General features: G+C 36.8%; 1 protein-coding gene across 2 annotated transcripts in view; it reads right to left on the bottom strand.

Annotated features, from left to right (window-relative positions):
* NDRG3 (NDRG family member 3) overlaps positions 1–22,358 on the bottom strand; it is a 57,462-nt gene that overhangs the window by 11,092 nt on the left and 24,012 nt on the right. For both annotated transcript variants that reach the window (XM_016148315.2, XM_036229441.1), the window contains 6 exons: positions 15,317–15,422; positions 14,166–14,286; positions 12,581–12,643; positions 11,505–11,565; positions 10,365–10,451; positions 8,553–8,609 (listed from right to left, as the gene is read on the bottom strand). In XM_016148315.2, coding sequence (XP_016003801.1) covers positions 8,553–8,609; positions 10,365–10,451; positions 11,505–11,565; positions 12,581–12,643; positions 14,166–14,286; positions 15,317–15,422 — 495 coding nt within the window. The remainder of the gene's footprint in view (positions 1–8,552; positions 8,610–10,364; positions 10,452–11,504; positions 11,566–12,580; positions 12,644–14,165; positions 14,287–15,316; positions 15,423–22,358) is intronic.

Below are 22,358 nucleotides of genomic sequence, written 5' to 3'. Positions count from 1 at the left end.
CTACAGTACGAATCTATCTCATTTAGTCTGCATTCTCAATGTCCAAAGCCCTGTCCAAAATGGGGCTGGCTAAAATCTTTTTTATTTGCATCATCCAGTGCCACATTTTGATGAATGAGGGCACCAAAGAATTTATGATGGAAAAGGCTGGTAATCAACTCCAAGCCAAGCGCAAAAACTTGGGGATACGCCGAATATCATTACCTGAAGCACAGTGGAAAACTGTACTAGACTTGGATTCAAGTACTAGTTGTGGAACTTAGAACATCTGACCATTTGGAACCCTACTTTCCTTGTGTCTGTGTTTTTTTCATGTTCTGCCATTTCTCATAAAAATAGAGATAGTGTCTGTAAACTGAAGATAATAACTAGCTACCTGATAGGGCTATTTTAAAGATTAAAAATGAAAAGTTATATGAAATGTAAAGTATAAAATAAATGGGACAGTAAAATTTCTCTTAACAGCCAGAAACCTATATAATTAACTTATCTATACCTTAATTGATAAAAGCAGTGTATTACCTGTTTAAATACTAATTAATAGTAATAATATACATTATAGAATTATACACATTTCATTTATGGCATTTTATTAAAGATTTATTTAATCTTATTACTAATACTATTAAAAGTATAAAATTCAAGAGAAACAAAATGGTATATATAATAAAAAGTGAGTCTCCTACTACCCACTGTCCGATCGTCCCTCTCTTGCTGGCCTTCTCCGAGGCCATCAGAACCAGCTGCCAGGTTTTTGTGTACATAAGAATATATGTCCATGTGCATGCGTACACATGCACACACCAGTAATCAGTTTTAAGCAGAAGTGAAATGTTTGCTTGGAGGAAAGAAATGTATCAGGGATAGCAAGAGAGTCAGTTAATCCAGGGCAGTGTGTAAAGGTTACCAGCAAGCTTTGTAGAGAAAGAGAGAGAAAGAGAACATTTGTTTGCTTTCTCACTACCGTAAGGGTGAAATGAGCCAAGAACACAGTTGGAAACTGACCAAATGGATTAGAGTCTACCTGAAGCTGAAGGGCACTGGAATCACTCCAAGAAAACCTAGTAAATTCCTAAGATATAACAGGAAAAGTAAACAACAAATGAAGCACACAGTAATTAGGGGTGAAATGATGTAGCCAGCTCCCTCTCAAAGGTCTGAAGAGGAACTTGAGCAGCAAAGCAAGATAAAAAAGGGAAGAAATGATATTCTATAAAAGGGATAAAACTTGCTTAAGTGCTAATGGAATTTCTTAGGCAAAGTTGTTGTGTATAAACTGTCACCCACCTACCTTTTTTAAAAACACAAATGTTAGACATACCGTTTTACACAGTGCTTTTCCACTTAAAGTATGGTAGACATCATTCCTTATTAGGACATTTGGAGCTATCTCACTTATTTAAACGACCTGTTTTCCCACATCCTTGTTAGTACGAATGATCACTTTCTAATTTCTGCTAATTTGATAGGTTAAAAAAGGGATATCACTGAGGATTTTTTCTTTTATTAGTGCAGATGAACTTATTCATGTTTAAAAACCTTCTTTGATTGCTTTTCAAAGCAATATAAGCAATACAAACATTTGCTTGCTTAAATTTTAAATGATTAGGCCTTGTGATAACCCATTGTCTGTGACCTCATTTTTTAAAAATTAAATTTACCGGGGTGATATTAGTTAATAAAATCATATAGATGTCAAGTGTATAATTCAATAATACATCATATGTGTATTGCATCGTGTGTTCATTCACATGTTTTCAATTAAACATACATTATATGTTTTTCGAGGATGTTCTTGCTTTACAGAAATCATTAAAATTCTGGTCTTAGCCTCCCCTATTTGAAAGTGTTTCTAACATATTTGAAAGCAAATACCTCAAAGCCTCATTCTTCCATGTTGGGCACTGTAAGAAGGCCTTAGAAGTAACTCCTTTGGCTAATCAACCTCCCACAGGTATCCTACACCAAGTCTCCACCCAGGTTACTTAATATCCCTGAATACCTCTTATAATTCCTTCCTCTTTGCGTTAGAGAAAATTATTCCTCTTCCCTGGAATGATCTCCCACTTCCTCTCCAAATCTAAAATGTTAAATTTTATCTATCCTTTATGGCCCAGCTGGGATACCTCTTCTATCCTGAAGCTTTCCCTGATCCCCAAATCAGAAGTAAACCTCTCCTGCCTTTGAATTCCTCTCTTAAGGCATCCTGGAATGGTAGAAAGAGGAAAACAAACTTCAGAGTCAGGCACATCTGGTTCAAATCTCCTCCCCTCCATATGTTATTAGCTACTGACTTTGTGTAAACCAATTTGTTTTTCACCTATAAAGTGGGAATTGATTAATACATATAAAACGTCTGTCTGAAATTTGAAGGCAATCAATGTATAGTAGTTCTTATTCCTTATCTTTTTACCTGTGTTATAATAGTATTTCTGCATATTTCATCTTCCAGAATGAGCTTCTGGAAAATGAGTCATCTTATATAAGATGAGTCATCTTATATAAGAGACCTTCGTCTCTCCCAGAGCACTTAGAATAGAATTTTGTAAATTTTGTGAACTGCTTTTTAAGGTCTGTAGTCAAAATCAAACATGTTATGTCTTCAGGAAAGTACCTACTGTACCCAGTATTATGTAGTGGAAAGATCGTGGTCTTTGAGAATTATAATTAAAGATGTTGGATTAAAACAGCTTTGCTTCCAGAAAAATCATAAAAATAATATCAAGAATTTTCTTTACAAGTCATAAACTCATAAGGACAAAGACAATAGGAAAAGTCACAACAGCGATAACATTCTAAAAGTGGGAAAACAGAAGGAAGATTGTAATCACTCATTTAGCAGACTCAATAAGGCTGCTAGGCTGGCAGTGACGAGAGTGAAAGAAATCAGTGAACATGTACAAAGAAGCTTAAAAAGGCTCAAGAATTGTTGGCACCAGTTCTCTCAAAGCAGAGGGTAAAGATGGGGCTAACAAGGGAAGATTAGTTTAGTAACAATTAAAATACATGAAGCAAAACCAAACAGAATTAAAAGAGAAACAGACAATGTCAACAGTAATAGTTGGGAACTTTAATATCCCACTTTCAATTATGGATAGAATGATGAGCAGAAGAAGGAAATAGAAGAATTGAACACTATAAACTACCAAACCTAACAGACAGTTATAGAATACTCCACTTAAGAGCAGCAGGGTGAACATAGTCTTCTCATGGTGTACACAGAACATTCTTTAGGACCATAAGTTAGGACATAAAATAAGCCTCAATAAATTTGAAAAGGAATGAAATATTAAGTGTATCTTCTGACCACAATGAAATGAAATTAGAAATTAATAACAGAAGGTAATTTGAGAAATTAAATAATATACTCCTAAATAACTAATGGGTCAAAGAAGAAATCACAAGGAAATTAAAAAATACTTTGAGACAAATAAAAATATCCAAACATAGTGGATGCAGCTAAAGTAGTGTATAGAGAAAATTTGTAGCTGCAAATACTTGTATAAAAAAGATCTTATATCCATAACTAGCTTTCCACCTTAAGAAACTAGAAAAATCAGAGCAAACCTTTTTTTTTTTAACAGTAGAAAAGAAAAGTTTTATTAGAAGGGAAAGTACACTTCCAGACATGGAAGTAGGCCTGAGCAAGAGAAGTGTGGCTCAAAAGGCCCAGAGCAAACTTAAAGCAAGCAGAAGAAAGCAAACAATAATGACTCTAGTGGAAATAAGTGAAATAGAGAATAGAAAAAGAATAGAGAGAAATATGTAAAACGAAAACTTGGTCAGCTAGATTGACCAAGAAAAATAGAGACAAGATTCAAATTACTAAAAACAGGAATGAAAAAGAAGACATTACCATCAGCTTTACAGAAATAAAGATAAAGGGAATATTATGAATAACTGCATGTCAACCAATAAGATAACCTAGAAGAAATGGAAAAAGTCCTAGCAAGACACAAGTTACCTATAAAGTACCTCAAGAAGACTCATGGACATGGACAATGGACTAGTAGTTACCAGAAGGGAGGGTGAAGGGAGGAAGGGAAAAATAAAAAAATAAAATATTAAAAAAAATAAAGTATCTCAAGAAGAAATTTAAAAATCTGAATAGATCCATAATGAGTAATGAGGTTAAATTAGCAACATAAAAACTTTCCACAAAAAAAAGCTTTGGCCCAGATGGCTTCAATTGAATTCTACTAAACATTTAAAGAAGAATCAACAACAATCCTTCCCAAATTCTTACAAAAAATAAGAGAGAATATTTCTCAATTCATTCTAAGTGGCCAAGTATAACCTTTATACCCAAACCAAGGACATCATAAGAAAATTACAAATTAATATCCCTTCTGAATACAGACACAAAAATCCTTAATACTAGCAATCATGAGCAAGTGGGATTTATCCCAGGATGCAAGGTTGGTTCAACATACGAAACAAAAAAAGTAATATACCACATTGAAAAAGAACAAAAGTCACACATACATCTCAATAAAGAAAAAGCACTTGACAGAATTCAACACATTTTCATGATAAGAGTACTCAATAAACCAGGAAGAGAACTTCCTTTACTTAAAATCAGAAACAAGACAAAGATGCGTCCACTCTCATCACTTCTATTCAACACAGTATCAGAGGCAGAGGTTCTAGCCAGGACCTGGAAAGTCATGTTTAGGCAAGAAAAGAAATAAAAGGTATCCAGACTGGAAAGGAAGAAGTAAAACTATGTCTATTTGCAGAAGACATGATCTTGTATATAGAACATTCTAACGAATCCACAAAAACCATTAGAGCTAATCAATTAGTTCAGCAAGGTTGAAGGATATAAGATCAATTTACAAAAATTAATTGTATTTAGGCTTATTCTCTGGAAATGATAAAACACAAGGTCTTTAATCTGGGAGATCACAGACTCAGATGTCAGTAGATATACCATACAGAAACAGAAAGGTTAAGTGTAAGTTTAAAGCCCGAATGTTGAGGCTCTCAGGCATTTGGGTCCAAGAATACTAATGTCTGGTATACAATCTCAAAATTTACCTGGCGAATCTGACTAGTCCCACAGAAAGGATCTAAAAATGTTGACATTAGGGGTTTCCCAAAGAAATGGCTGGTTCTGACTGCCCATAGCAATAAGCCTCACGTGGTACCCACAGGCCTTTTAACGATCCACTCTCATTAAATATGGTCAGCCAGCCAGGGAGCAGTAGCTATTTGGGGAAAGCTCCTGTGCTTTCAATCTCTGGTTTCCCAGCCTCAGATGTACCTTCCTTATAAAACAGGAGCTAAACTGCGTAAACACTTTCCCTTTGCCACTCCTTTTAAAAAATTTAGCACAGGAGCCAGTGGCTCAAGTGTCAGGAATCTTCATGAACCAGCTGCTGCTGCACCCTTAGCCCATACTCCCCGCAGCCAAATGCAGCTTCTGTAGCAGCTCAGACCTTATTTTAGACAAATATCTCCCTCATCTGGTAAGTGGCTCTATGGACCAGTTATGGCCCTCGCACTCTGGCAGGTTTCTTTGCTACTGGTTGGCTATTTTCTGTGAGAACCACATCTTCAAACAAGCCAGGCTCTTGGGCTTGGTGGTGGGGGATCAACTAAGTCAGTTGGGCCCCTCAGAGTCCTCTTTTACCACTTTGAGAAGTTAACTACCTTCTACTAGTTAACAATATTTTATTTTAAATTTCCTCTGCTCAAAGTATGTGCTTTCTGTCTCCTGACGGGGCTGTACAGAAACAGCCCACAGGACGGGGAAAGTGTGACCTGAGGGCTGCTGAGTTGAGTGTTACCAGGCCTGTATGCGAAGCCCAGGGCTACATTTTTAAAAAAAGGAGCCAAAATCTGGAAAGAAAGTGTCTTCTTTCCACTGTCACCTTGCACTGTTCCTCCAGTATCCTTTATAAATTCTAACACTATCAGCTGGCAAAAAAGAAATGTACAAAAGAAAGCAGTCACGGCACAGATTTGAATAACATTTACATAGAACAATAGTGGAAATGCTGGAAATTTATCTAATCCAAATTATGTTACATTGGAAAGGTGGAGTGGTGGAAACCACAAATGTGTGTCATGGGGTCGAGTGTGTATTAGGGATAGAGAAAAATCATTTTCCATAATGGAATGCCAACAGATAATACCTACAACTAAAAACGTAACAAGTAGAAACATCTTTACATGTAAGCGTATTTAGAAGTAGGCAAAGAGAATTGAGTGCATATATCCAAAAAGACATGTATGAGAACATTCATAGCAGCTTTATTCATAATAGTAAAACAAATAAACAAACACCCCCCCCCCAAAAAAAAACCCTCCCAAACCAAACCTGGAAATAACTCAAATATTCATAGGTATATTAACACAATTCACTGCTATACAGTAATAAAAAGAATGAACTAATACATAGAATGACATGGATGAGTCTCAAAGACAATATTTTGAAAAAGAAGCCAGATCCAGAAGAATGTACACTATGTGATTCTATATATATGTAGTTCAAGAACATGCAAACCAGCCTTTACAGGTAATATAACAGTAAATACCTTGTTTGGGGAGGGGGATTAGAGAGTAGGAAAAGGTACAAGGGAACCTTTTTAGGGTGATGGAAATGTTCTATATCTAGCTTTTGTGGTAGGTACATGAGAATACATGTACATTAAAGGTCACTGGGATGCATTTTTGATTTTTGCCCTTTATGTAAATTATACCTCAATTAAAGAGAGAGCAATAAGGAGGCAAAATCCAAAATAGCTAAAAGAATTAAAGTGGTTATCTCTAAGAAGCAAGAAATGGGGAGGGTGGCAGATTCTTTGTATTAAGTCCTGTAGAACATCTCTACTCTAAAACATGTGAATTTGTTAAATTCAATAAAATATAATCTAAATAAAAGACTGAACTTTGGAGTTAGTCTGACCTGGATTCAAACCACTTGCAATCTGGATAATGGTGGCAAGGTTATGTGGCCTCTCTGGCCCCCAGTTTCTCCTTGAAAATAGTCTAATAGAACCACGTGAAAAATATCTGAATTTGAAATACTTGTCAAAGTGCTTTATACATAACGAGTGCTCAGTAAATGCTAGTTTCCTCACCACCTACCACTCTCCTCCCAACACACAGACTACAGTTGAGTGCACTTTACTCCTACTTATTTATTCTCATCTTCTCACAGCTCTCCAACCTCACTGCTCATTTATTCCCTCGCTCCTTCATAAGTCACATGAGATACTGGGATTTATAATAAATATATATTTGGTCTATATTTCGTTTCTGGCACAGAGATCCTAAAGCCCTAGGAATTTTGGAAGTGAACAATAAAGTTGTCTTGTTAATGAGGTGGCTTTTGGAAAGCCCCTAAAAGATTTCTGAATAGGGCTGGTTGCCAGGGAAACCAGTCAAGTGATTAGAGGATTGGAATTTTCACTCCCACTCTCTGACCTCTAAGGAGAGGGGAGGGGCTGGAGACTGAGTTCAAAAGCCAATAGCCAATGATTTCATTAATTGTGACTATGAAGCCTCTATAAAAACCTGAAAGTTATACGGCTTGGAGAGATTCCAGGTTTGTGAATACGTGGAGGTTCTGGGACAGAGGCATACTCTGAAGAAGGCACGGAAGCTCCACACCCCTTTTCACATACCTTGTCCTACGCTTCTCTTCCCTCTGACTAATCCGGAGTTATATCCTTTTGAAATAAATGGGTAGCCTAGTACGAAAATGTTTCAGAGTTTTGTGAGCTGTTTGAGCAAATTAATCAAACCCAAAAAGGGGGTTGTTGAAACCTATGATATACATACAGCTGGTCTGTCAGAAGCACAGGTGACAACCTGAACTTGTGACTGGTATCTGAAGTGGCATAGTCTTGTAGGACTGAGCCTTTAACCTGTGAGATCTGACAATATCTCCACTGGGTACATAGTATAATTGAGTTGAACTGTAGGACACCCAGCTGATGTCCAAGAATTGCTTGGTGGTAACTGGTGTCAGAACTGTATTATCCAATTGACTTTCTCTTTGAAAATAGGACTGGGATCCCCTCTCTCACCCAAAATTATCCATATAAACTGTCTCTTTCTCTGTAGACTTCAGTTTCCTCACCAGTAAAACATGGAGATTGAATAGGATAATCTCTAAGGTTCTTTTAGTGTTAACATTTCTTGTTTTTTGTTTTTTTTTTTTTCTGTGAAATTTATGTTTCTGTGAAGCCTTTCCTAGACCTCATTTTGGCTCTAATGATGTTTAGTGAGGCACGTGATGTTGTCAAACAGTAACATATGGCATGCTGCTTACAGGGAACAGGTGTGTGTATGGGGTAGGGGTAGGGGTGGGGATGATGCCTTCTTTCATCTCTCTACAAATGCCAAGAGCCACGTGGCATTGAGTTAATGCTTCTCCCCTAAGACTGGCCTTTCCTGGGCCATATGCACCTCATACGGCACTGAAAGTATTACCCACTAGGATCAGGTGAATTCTAAGGCACCTCTTCTTTCCTGAGATAAACCCCTTCTTTGCATGCAAACCAATAAACATAGCTCTCCTGCTTGGAATAGGCACTTACCTGCCCAAAGTGATGAGCCAAAATAATGTCCACAACATTGGTTGTCAAACCTGAGATCTAAAAAGATAAAACTTTGTGTCAAGGGACTAAGTATACGTACAAAATTATCAAGCTGTCCATTAAGACTAATGTATTTTACTGTATATATGCTATCCTTCAATAAATAAAAACACAACTCAATGTCACATATTTTCCTGAGATAGTAGTTTCCAAAGACATGAGAACAAGAAACAAGTCAGAAAAAAATGAAGTTTTGCTTCCAGGGTAATAACATAGCCTGCTTTGAAATAGGCAGCTGGAAAAAATGGGGCCACAACTTCTTTGAAAATTTGAGACCAAAAAGTCATAGCTATTAGTTACTTCATTCCTGCCTGTATTTCTGCATCTGTACTGTATTTATGGATAAGAATCAACTTATAAGCATTTCCAAGCTATCCAAGAGACAAAAACAAAATTTTTTCTTTGTCTACTTTTTGCTATCTTCATTTCAGGGAGTGGGAGGAAACTGCTATGTTTACAGAATGTTACTGCATTTCAAACATTTTTCTCTTAATTTTCCCACTTCAGAATGATGCAGATCACAGTCTAATAAATGCAGCAATCTGTGTAAATCTGTAGATTAGTCTATTTTCAGAAAAATTTCCAACTCAAACTTTGTTGAGTCCTCTTAAGCCTTTTTTGTTTGTTTTATGCTAAATTACGACTTGGATCAGAGGTGAAGTACTGAACTGGGGATGGAGAAGAGATGAGGGGGACATTCTTGGATATGGGTGGAATAGGATCACATAGTCCCCGGAAGTTTAAGGAAGAAAGAAGTCCAGGAATCTTCACATGGGTGATCAATGATCCACAGATTATAAATTAAAAATAATTAGAATTAAAAACCAATCTCATTTCATGTTTAATACTTATAAGGTTATTCTAAAGTTTTATAATTGGATTAGGTTGTTACACATTATTGAGAATGTTCAGGTAAGTTTTAATGTACTCATGCTAGACAGAAATCAGAATAAATTTTAAATAAGTCAGATTATAAAAAAGAATCTCCACGGCATCTGGAAATAGCATTGTTAATATATTTCATTCAAAGCAAGGGCATACAACATTTCTCCAGAACTCAAATGTGGGGAGAAATGGATACATTTTTTAGAATCTGGTCTGCTGGTAGGTGAAATATTTTAATATTTTAAAATAATTATGAAAGCAATCAATAATGCTTATAATAGAAAATTAAGAAAATGTGTTTGCCTACTGAAATACAGGTAAAAGAATGTGCATAGGATCTTTATTTATAATAACCATCTAACCACTCAGTTAACTAGTTTGTTAATTGTTATGATCTTTCCTTGCGAGGATCTCTTCGGGAGACATGTTTTTTATCTCTACAGGCGAGGAAGGCACCTGGTATTCACACAATATACTAAACAAGTAAAAAGAGCTACTGTTACACACATCAATGACACAGACAATGATGAATCAAAAAACTATAGATAAAAGAATACATATTCTATTATTCAAACTATATGAAGTTTAAGAATAGATAAAACCAGTCTATGGTGACAGAAGTCAGAATAATGGTTATTTCTGGGAAGGAAAGGAAGTATTAATTAAGAACAGAATTGGAAATATTCTGTATATCAACTGGGTGGTGATTACAAATGTAAACATTCATCAAGCTGTATATCTCTTGCCCTTAACTGCATATCCCTCAATGAAATTAAAAAAAAAAAAAAAAACAAAAAACAAAAAAACAGATAAGCCTTTCTGAGAAAGGACCTAGAGATGAGCCAATGAATACTATTTGGTGCTTACTTTGGAAGCTGCCCAGTCAATCCAGCCTTTAGCACATGGGTCAACATTAATGAGCACAAGGCCTTCAACAAGTTCTGGATGATTGAGCTGAAATCAGAGACAAAGACAACAGTATGAAAGTTCCACTCTCAATGTTCTTCTAAAAATATTGGAACATGGTTTAACTAATTCTTACTATGCCTTAATGCCTCATTTGAAAGTAAGACTTCAGAGAGGTGCTAGGAAGAATATACAAAAAATAGCTCTTTAAATCTGACTTAGCATCTGGAAAACTAGTTTGTTAATTGTTATGATCTTTCCTTGCTAGGATCTCTTGGGGAGACATGTTTTTTATCTCTGCAGGCGAGGAAGGCACCTGGTATCTCTGCAGCTGTTTAGCTCATTGTGGGTCTTCCCGCTGGGGAAGTGCCCTTGGAACCACTTGACGTAAGGGCTGCTGAGGCTTAAACTGGCTATTTCATACTCATATACCTTTGTTCCCAAAGGGGCTTCTTAAGGTTTTTTTTTTGAAGCCACATGATTAAGTGACACCACACCCAGAAGACTGTCCTATCAATCAGGAGGCATTTGAAAAAAAGTTCCTTAAATAAAAATCAATTGGAACATTTCTGTATAAACTCAAAACTTTCTAGCTTATTTCCCCTACTCTGATTACATTGATTATGCTCACTACATAAAATTTAATAAACAGAGAAATTATAAAAGGCAGAAAATAAAATTTCATATTATCTTACCACACAATATCAATCCCTGGTAATATTTTAGTAAATTTCATTCTACTCCTTTCCTATGCCTAAGACAAACTTTAGGTGAATCTGTATTCTAACTTGGTTAACATTTTAGTACATGTCAATCTCATCATTACAAGCTCTTCTTACAAAATTTTAATGGCTGTATAAAATTCCATTGTAAGTATTCTCTAAGAATTACTTTTTATTGATGAGGTACAGCCCTCATTTGTAATTTTTCAGGTACCGTAAGTATAAAGCAAGGCTTTATTCAAACCTATATCTGGAACTGATAGAATTATTTTAAAACTGACATAGACCCACAATAGTATCTGGTCACTTAACACAGCAGTAAGAGCTGTGATCTAGGCAGTAGCTCAAAGGTGTTGAGACTAATCCACCATGTACTTACTGCAAATTTGCTGAGGATGTAAGCTCCAGCCCCGACTCCAATCCCAATGATGCTTTTCACACTGTGAATGAAACACACGAACATTGATAAGGTGAACTCATTTGGAGGTAGCATGACATAATAGAAAGAACACAGTGGGGTTCAAATCCTGGCTCTGATGCTTACCAAATATAGAATTTCGTTAAGTTTCTTTAATTTTCTGAGCCTTGATTCCCTACCTATAAAATAAAGATATAATCGCCTACTTCTAAGTTGGTTTTAAGGTTAAATGAAGTATCACTAAAACCTGCAAATCATTCTTGAGATCTCTCTCCGATCACCTCCATGTCTAACACAACATCAAGTCCTATAGAGCCTACCATCAAAATATTTCCATCTGCCTCCATTACTTCACTCCATTCCCATGACAGTATTTGGTACCTCTTGCCTGACTATTATAATAGTTTAACTGGTCTCCCTACTTTTTTTCTTCTACTCCTCTCCAACCCGTTCTCTCTACAGCAAGAGTAATCCTTTTTAAAAAATTGTAAACAGTTTTATTGATGTTCAATTTACATATTTGGAATGGTCATTTTAAAAGATTAAATTGGATATCATGTACCTGCTTAAAAGCCTTTGTTATTTTTTTTTCTTTTGAATAAAATCTCAAATTCTTACCCGATCTGTGAGACCTATATAATCTGGTTCTCGTCTATTTCTTGAATTTCACCCCACACCTTTCTCCCACTTGTTCGTCTGGTCGAGGATTTTTGGACATACTACTCCTTCTGTCTGGACTCCTCTTGCTCTGGCTCTCTGTCTAGGTGCTCTTTTTTATCCTCCAAGTGTTAGACTAGAAGCCACCTTCTTAGAAAGGCATTCCCTGACTAGCCTTACCTATGTACCTCCTGCCCTAATTCTTTATCATTCCCCCACTGATTTCTTCTATAGCACTTTAGTTGTGATTATTTGCTTACTTGTTAATTATTTCCCTAAGACATAAGCTTCATGGAGGCAGTGACTATTCTGTTTTCTCACCATCACATCCCCTAGAAAGTCCATAAACACTTTATGAAACAACTGCAGAATGAACCTACCATAAGTGGGTAAGAACAGGTGGCAGCATTTCAGCCAGCTCATCCATTGTGGGGTACTGGTACCTGAAATCCAGAAGAATACCTCCGGAATTAGAATGTACCCACATTTCTCAACTACAAGAACAGCTAGAAAAGTATAGAGTTCTTAGATAAAAGCATTCCCTTTACCAAAGGCTCAAAGAGGTGATGTGCAGTCTGGAAATGATTGTGGCATGTTGTGCAACTATTTACGACTGCCATGCTAAGAAGAAAATAAAAGAAACTACATGTTTCTATGAACAGTCTCTCAGACTAAAGGATGCCATTTGAAAAAAACAGGTAATATGGTTCTCTCTCAGATTCCAAATCTCTGACAATCATGTCAGTTGGGTTTCAGGCTCAGTAAACTTCCAACAGAAAGAATCAACTCAGGAAGTAGCTCTTGGCCCGCTGCTTATATTTAGGCAGCTAAGTGCAAAAGTAAACAAAGCTTAGCATATTGGGCTTTATGGGACTTAAGCATAATCACAAATTCTGAGCTCCTCATTATGAATAGTATTTGTTTACTTAGGCGTAGGATAACACAGTTACCTTATGGCCTTTGAATTTATGAACTATTAATCCTAAAAGGTCAAGCAAGCCCAGGAATGTATTTAGACTAGGAATCCAAGAAAAGTAGGGAGTACCCACAGAGATTACAGAATTAAAGATAGAAAGGGTCTTAAGACAACCTCCTATATATGATGTAGGATCTGCTCTACATCTGACAGGGAAGCCAGCCTGCCTCTACTTGAAGCACTCTAAGAGATGAAGCGCTCTTGAGCCATTCATGCACAGACAAAGGAAATGGCATCTAAGTCTCGTTGGATAAACTACTCATTGGCCGATTTATGTTTGAGAGACACAATAGCTTGGACATAGTCAATACATGGATTCTGGAGCCTGACTGCCTGAGTTAAAATCCCAGCTCTGCTGCTTATTTGTTATGGAACCTTGGCCAACTTAATATCTCTGGGCCTCAGTTCCTCGCTTGTAAAATGAGAATAATAGTAAACCTTAATACATGTAAAGTATTTTAAAAAGTGTTAGGAATATTGCTTAAGTACTATATAAGTGTTGGCCATTATTTGTCTGCAATGTTCTATTTAATGGCAGTCACTAGTAAAGGTAGTTCTGGAGATGAGTAAAGGCAGAGGGGAAGAATTAGCATTGTAGAGTTTGTTTTCACTCCTCCTTCAAGGTCTTCTCAATAATTATACTGTGCAGGGAAGAGCTGGGGAGATTGGCTCTGCCACACAAAGCAGGTTTAGGATGAGGCCAAGAGCTCTTAAGTCCAGTAAAAATGCACCTCTACCTGACAAGGCAGCTCAGAGGGACGAGTCTGGGCCTAGGTATTGGGCGTTTCAGGGAGGAACACAAAAATGACGATTGTACATAACAGTCCTCTCAGAGCAAGTAGAGGAAATATAAGAATGGTTGGTTGATACCTACAACTGTAGGTTACATAACATCAGCTGGGAAGGGAAGCACACATTACTTCTCCCACTGGACTCAGTCATTTGCTCTTCTGAGTGCATGTCTTCCCAGATCTTGCTTCTGGCCTTACCCTGTTGGGAAAGAGGGTGCACCTTCCTGTTGCCCTGGGGCATCCACATGACAGACAGCAAAGTGCTGGGTGATCTCTTGCATGTCCTCAAAGTTAAAGAATGCATTGAAACAGGATTTATCTGCAAGAGGAAAAATATGAATAAGTCACAGTCTCTCCATTTCTCCCCAATTTTCTTCCAGTCTATCAATTCTGTATCATCCTCTTTCACTACCTTTTAATCACTGTCCCACTACACTGAAGTGTCTGAACAATCTGTCTGATTCAAGCTGCCCTAAAGGCTGAATACCAGACATCTCAATGACCTGAAAACAACAACTAATTCTTAATGCCACACAATATCTATAAAGTAGAAACCAACCCAAGCGTTGCACAAAATACTGTCATTTTTCCATGTACTTTATTCCCTTACCTGACATAGAGACACTGACTATATCCCACAAACCTGGCTAGAGCGAGTATCTTGGGCTGCTTACATTTACCATGTGAAAGACTGTCTCTTGGAAAAATTGTTGGGGTGCAAGAAAGGGCTGCTGCTTCAATTGTTACCCTGTTACTATAACTGTTTAAATTACTTCTTAGGCTATACAAGCTCTAGCACTAGACTGTAGCTTTAAACGCAGATCACCTCTGAAAGGAGAGAAGCATGCAAGAAAGTACTAGTATACAGACTCCATGTGCCTGTGGCAAGGGCCAGAATCTTTAACTACCGTCTAGAAAAGTCCACTTAAAGTCACTGATGACAAGCTATAGCAAGAGTACTTTTACCAATTCACTGAAGAGTTTAATATAAAGTTAATTACAAACCCTGGATTTTCTAATCTGGAATATGCAAAACCAAAGTAGCATAGACTTAAGAAAAAATGATTTCAGTTCTACTTTCTTAACCAGTTCATTATATAACCTTCGGTCCTTTTGCAAACATGACACACAGGTGAGATTTAATTCCAGTATCCCCCAAATGTATTCTCCTGCCCACTTCACAGGAACTTTAATCCTGCCATTAACATATGTAGCAAAGAAGATGGACTATTAAGGAAGAAAGGAGAAAACTTACGTTCTATTAGAATACTAGGATCTCTTACGTGTGCTTTTTTTTAATATACAAAGATTAGGTATTCTAATAAAAAGGTATAAAATCAAATACATACGATTGAGGCCAATGTCATGATATGTGAGAATAACTGGTCTGTTTCCCTTCGGAAGGCCTCTTATAGTGACGTGGACCATACCATGAGTTGTTTCTATGTCATGTTCCTGTAATGAGAGAATGTAAGGTCTCAGCAAAGGCAGAATGGACTTCTCAGATTGCTGAAGTTTCACATTACCTGATTCACTGCTATTTTCCACCAGCTGGGGCAGGATACATCATTGAACTATCAGCATACCAGAGAGATGTTATATTATGCAGAATATTCCTACTTTCTAATTCCTTCTAGACAAATAAATGAGGGGGAGAAAATTTCTTCTTATCTACAAAACTCACTTTCATACGTGGGGGAAATTAGAGATCTGTTGAGAATATATTTGCAACTGGCTACTGAAAGGAGATCATAAGTTGAGTAAAGAGCAAGTAAGACCTGGGGAAAGAAAAGCAAAGGAAGCAGAAGATATAGAGTTGCTGGGTAAAAAGCTGGAGGCTTCAGAGCCTTTAAACACATGTTCAGCAACTGATAAGTTCAGTAGACACCTATGGTGTGTATGCCTAAAATCTCTCCCCTTTCCTGGGAGCTGCTCTTCTGTGTCACCTATACATTACAGCAGTGGCTCTTTGGCTGTCATGTTTATGAACTGTAACCTAATGGCCACAGCTTACTGGAGTCAGGTGGGCATCTGGTCCATGCTGGATCAGCTTCCTTCCCTGAGAATTAGTAAATGCAACAAAGAGATTCCATCCTCAGCAGCTTATATTATGGTAGGCATTTCCGCTGCTCTGATTCCTGGTTCTAGCTTAATTTGAGACATCCCTGGATTGCCACCGGTTTAAGCTAACTTTGGTAGGTCTGTTCCCTGCACCTCAAAGGATCCTAACAAAAGCAATGGATAAAGTTTACAGGTCAGAGCAGAGCTCAGGAAATGAACAAAGCTGAAACAAGATGCAATCAGAGCTGCTAAAACCAGCACTAAGAGTGGTTGGGTACAAAAGAAAAAGACTGTAAACAAGTTAATTGAGATTTATTCTAATTTCCTTCAAAATCTGTATTTCTCAAAAATAAAAAAATTATGCGTAGCTTAGTGAACTTTTGATGACAAAATCATCCATATCTATTTTAGAAAGTCTTATAGTAGATAAGATTAGCTATATCAATAAGAATCCCAACAAAGGCAAAGGGCTTTCAACTTAATTTCCTATAACTCATCAGAGTCCTCATTTCTTTTCTGATGTGGGACACAGAACAATCTTAGGCTAAGCCTTTGACCATCGGTATATTTCAAATCACAGGCTAGAGCAGATATCTCTATTAAATCACAAATGACTCAAAATTTCTGCTATTCTCTATTACTGATACATCCTATTCAAAGGCTTGAAAATGGGAAGAAATGGAGAGAATCAGTTATCATGAACTGGATATGAAATAAAATACAGGGTTTGGATGGGAGGACTATAAAGACAAATTCTTGTTACTGTATGAGCATATGTCTTGTAGCAATGTCAGACTTATTGAGGAAGCCCTCAACCACTACCAGGCTCATTCATTAAACAACTATTTATTGAACCCCTACTACCAGTGATGTACACTGCAGCCTTACTTATAGTGTCGAAATAATTGGAAATAGCCTAAATATTCACCAATAGGGAAATTGATAACTGAATTATGACATAATAATATAACAAAATACAGATAAAAATGAATTAACTAGAGCTAGAAGCATTAATACATAAAATCTTGAAAACACAATGCTACATAGAAATGCAGGATATGTATATAATACGTAGATAATGTGTATTATCTACATTTTTAAAAAAGCAACACTATATAGATATGTTTATGTATATCTATATATAGATATGTATGTTTACACATATTTAAAGCATAAAAACTTGGAGAAGGAGGAATGTAAACTAACTTTAGGACTTGTTTCCTCCTGGGAGGTGACAGATTTGGGAAGGCAACACAAGGAAGCTTTGTTCTTTCTCATGTTTTACTTCTTGAGATAAAGGATAAATAGGAAGAGAGAGAAACCAGCCCCGGCCAGATGAATGACACTACAGGAGAACCCAAACTGGAGATGATGTCCAACAAGTTGTCATCTTGACAATGTAGTTGCTGGAGAATTCCTTCTGTCATATCCAAACCTTCAGCAGAGACTTGCTTAATATTCCACCTAGGCCTTAGCTGTGCTACTGAGACCTGAGGGAAAAACCGGTTTACTTTGGCCCTAATGTTAGCAGAACCTCCTAAGGCCAGGTAATTGATGGGGATAGTGTATATGGCAGTTAGGGATACTGAGCTGTAAGGAAGTTCAGGAGGATGATAATGAAAAGGGAGATGTAACAGATGGGGTAAAAGAGAACATGTTAAAAGTAGATGAGGGAATAGGGCAAAGTAATTACTTTGTCATTCATTTCATCGGATTTCAGGTGGCCTGAAACTCAGAGTTGAAATTGGCTTACAAAATTTCAACTTTTTAGGGAGATCTCAGCTCCTACCTTCCATAATATAACCTCAAATTGTGTAATGACCAAAGTATCAAAGGGCCAAGAGCCCTGGGCTCTATTCAATCCTGTTTCCCTATTTGGAGCAACCCTTGGTTGTTAGTGTCTTACACAGTTTCTCTTCATTTCAAAGTATGTAAATATAAATGTTTTTAGCAGAATAAAGAATATGGGAAGAAAGGAGACACTCACCTCCATATGGATTTCTAAATATATCCTTTGTAACCCTGTGTGTGAAGAGCTTGAAGAAGACTCCATCTAGAGATGTGTATGCAGAGACCCTGGCTACAGAGCTGATTCAATGATTAGGCCACTGGGAGAGGGTAAAGCTGCTGCCACCTTTCTGTTTTAGTCAACTATCATCTGTTTCACAGCTGTTTCTTCCAATTACCTCACCCTGCATCCTAGCATTCTAGAGGGTGTGACTACACAATGAGTGTTTGTGCTCAAAGGGCACAGCCCGAGGTAGTGTTAATAGGCTCTCATCACAGATTTTTTTCCAATACTTTCTGATTATTTACCATATCCAAGGCTATGTACTTGATCATTTTATTCTCCAGGCTTATAAAAGAACTTGAAATCATATTGGTTCCTGACACACTTTTCCATCCTGGACTGCCTTCCTCTGAATCAAAGAAGTAGTTTAAGACTTTTTTAAAGAATTTAAGAGTTTAGGATATTACCATTATTTGATAATAATCCACTTTTACCTTTTTTTCTTCAGCTAAATGTACTGTCACCAGAATTACATAATCTGACTTTTCATATCTCTGAATTCAAATTTTGATCACTTCATATCTGTTAGTGCTTCTTTTTCTCCCTGGCCAGTCTGAAACAATTGAGGTAAACTTATATGAAAACATACTCTTGAAAATGTCCACATTTTTATTAGTATGAAATTTTATTGTTTCTAGTATAAGCAGATTACTGTATGAGTCTTGGTAGTATAGCTTTTATTATTATATATTTTACTATATTATATATTATATTTTTGATTTAATATCTCCACGATTATCCTACCTCTATGTAGTGGTATAAAGTTCATTTGTATAATCTTATTTAACCACCTAGTAAAAGATCGGCCTCCACAATTATTTAGCCTTTTGCCTATCAGTAAGAACACATTTCCCTTTTTAAAATTCTGTAATACATTTTCTCTGTCTCTAGCCTCGGTTCTCTTCCCTCTTCCCTCTTACATCTTTCAGCCCAGTTTAATCAACACTTTCAATCAACCCTTACTTTTACTTTTCAACCACCCATAACTCTCAAGCCTTCTCACAAATCATGCTCTTCATTTGAAAGCTGCTTTTGCAATATGTCAACAAAAACTCTCTCTTTTCTTCTTCAAAGCCAACTCCAATATCTTCTTCATATAGCCTTAGATAACAATGAGGAGAAAGAGAATGAATGAGTATTTAACCTACACACAACAGCTCAGAACACCTTCAGAACATGGACTCTGAGGAAAGTCCAGGTAGGAAAGGGCCCAGGTCTGGCCAATTCAAATGGTTCAGGACATACATATGACCCATACACACATGTGCTAATAAGCCAATAAGAATCCTCTCCTGACCTTTTCCCTAGAATTACAGGTAAAGATCTTCTCTTTGCAGTGAGGCTGCTAAGCTGGAATGATGTGAATTTGAGCAGTTGGCAAACATCAAGCCCATGATGGGACAGAGGTTGTCAGAAAAATAAGCTCTCTCGTGACAGGGAAAAAGGGAACTGAGATTGGGGGTAGTGATTAAACTACGAACAAAACAAAATAAAAAACTAAGCTTTCTCTCTAAGATTCTTTTCTTCTCCCCAAAATGAGAAAGTCACCTACATTAACCTCCCCCACCTCCCTCAAAAACCAACAACAAAAGGGTGGAAGGTATCACAAGGGGAGGAACTATAAACAAAAGTCATCAGAAATGAAAGGCAAAAAGCAAGAGGGCAGGCCAGCAATAATTCTAGTTTTCCTGGTGGGGTATACAAAGAGAGGCAGTGGTTGAAAGGTAGATGAGGACCACATTCACATTCTTCAAGGCCAGGGGAGGAACACAGAACAGATCAAGATCACAATCACAATTGCAGCAGGTAGTCAATCTCAGTTCTCTTCAAACACTTCTTTTCTATGAAGGGAACTTTCGGGATATTTATTTTACTTAATTCTAATTTTGTAACAATGCCCATTCACCAAGTGATTGGCAAGAGTTTAAAGCTGTTTAAAACCCTTTAGAAGAGGCCAGTCAAATATGTACATTTGAATTATGGTACTAAAAACCAGTCCTCACAGTTGGGTTCTATAAATCAGTCCTCTAAAGAGTTACTCCAATTAGCTAGCCAGCATGGAATTACTCAGCCCTTGGCCATGCCTGGGTTATCCTAGGAACAAGAACGCCTTTCTTGTGAGTTCTCTCCATTACCAGCCTCTTCTACAGAAATGATATATCCTGGTAGACAGCAGCTTTTCACTCTCCATTAATATTTACTGAGTACCCTTCTGGTGGAAGTGAAAGGCAATTTGACAAGATATGTCAAGAGCCTTAAATATGCTCATTCCAAGAATCCATCTAAGAAAAAAACCAAAGTGTATATAAAATGTATGCCCCCAAATGTTCAGTGAATTGAACATATTCTAGCAATCTGATTTCCAAAAATAATGAAGTAGTTAAGTCATGATACAGACATGATGAAATAATAGGCAGCCATTAGAAATTTTTATGAGTAACAGGGAAATGAGATCATGTTCTAACGTTAAGTCAGAAAGGGGGATACGAATTGTATATCCACCAATGTGACCAATCAAATCAATTTAAATTAATTATTTTAATAAAAATTATACACATACAGACACATATCTCAACACTAAACATTAACATGGTTATCCTTGGGTCACAGGACTATGAGTTTTTTCTCTAGCTATATTTTTTAATTCTAATTCTCTGTGCTTTCCAAATATTCAAATATGAGCATGTACTCTTTCAATAACCAGAATATAAAGTAAAAACTAGAAATAAATATAGAAGAATAAGGGTAGCTCTAGGTAGCAGGATTATAGGTATTATTTTTCTATTTTCTGAATTTCTAAATTTGTTTCTGATTATACACAAGATAAGTGTTATTTTTTAAAGTAATATATCATATACACAGAGAAACTATATCATTTAATTCCAAACTTTTGAATACTCACAAGGAGAGAATTTATTCAGCACTTAAGTTAGATAAATGGATAATAAGCCTAATGATTCATTGTTTTAGCTAGTAACAGGCTCTTTTCTCATCAGTTCTAATCATATCACCTCTAATCACCCCCTTCCCTTGTTACTCTTATATCCAAATAACTGCTGTTTACCTCAGAGGAGCTATACAGCAATGAAGTCACTTAGGACAATCAAAGAACCAAGAGAAATGGTACACTTTTAATTACATTTTCAATTATTGGTGGGGAGGGGGGAGAGGTGGAGCACGTAGTTGATTGATTAGCAAGGAAAACACAGGAGGAAAGGTCAGTTCAGACTAAAGTTGTGAGCTTGGTCGATGATGCTAAGATAACTTCCTCATATGTCATCAAAGACTTCTCTAAGATTTTCTGAAGCAAGACAAGAGATCAGAAGTAGCTCACAGTTAGATTAATGGACAATACCAATGCCAAGGCTCAATGCCTTTCCATTTAGTGACTTTAAATTTATTCTGCTTTGTCTCCTAAGAATGCCCAATGGTCTCTGAGAAGCCTTCAGGAAAACTGGGCCATTCTAGACGTCTCACATCACAGTTCCTAACTCCCAGCTCTTTAATCAGCCTGTTGATGGACTCTTGACCCAGCTGACTGCAGTCTCTAGAATGTCACATACGCCTTTAACAAAGAGACAGGTGAGAATGGCCGTAGAAGAGCATTCATGAGTGCTAGAAGGAGGAAAAAAGAAGAGCCTAGTTTTTTCCTTTTAAAACACAAAGAATCTGTCCATTCAAAACCAGTGGCAGACATGTGACACTGACAAACACTTGTCATCATTCTATTTGTATCAGAACTGACTAAAAGTTATATTTCATGAGGCCAGATATGTTACTAAAACTTCACCCAAAATATCTAGCATTTTTGCCAGACTATTTTTAAGTATTGATCTAAAGAGCAAAATCAACAACAACAAAAGCGGAAATAAACTCCATAGACATAGAGAATATTTTGAGGGATACTAGATGGGGGTGGGGATTGGGGGGGATAAAAAAAAAGCAAAGGGATTAAGAGGTACAAATGGATAGATGCAGAATAGACATGATGATGTAGAGTGTAGCATGGGGAAGATGGTTAATAATGTTAATAAATATGTAAGGGGAAGAGGGGTACTAGATTTAGTGGGGTGATCACTTTGTGAGTTATGTGGATCCCTAATCACTCTGCTATACAACTGAAACTGGTATATTATTGTATGCCAATTATAATTGAAAAAATTTCATTGAATTTTACAATGTAAATACAAGAAACTAATTGTTTATTATATTTCAATAAAGAAGGAAAAAATCAGAAAAAAGTGATAATTATATTTCTA

Source organism: Rousettus aegyptiacus, unplaced genomic scaffold, assembly GCF_014176215.1.
Source record: "Rousettus aegyptiacus isolate mRouAeg1 unplaced genomic scaffold, mRouAeg1.p scaffold_m13_p_12, whole genome shotgun sequence".
Lineage (NCBI taxonomy): Eukaryota > Metazoa > Chordata > Mammalia > Chiroptera > Pteropodidae > Rousettus > Rousettus aegyptiacus.
This window is presented reverse-complemented; position numbering and strand designations above follow the sequence as displayed.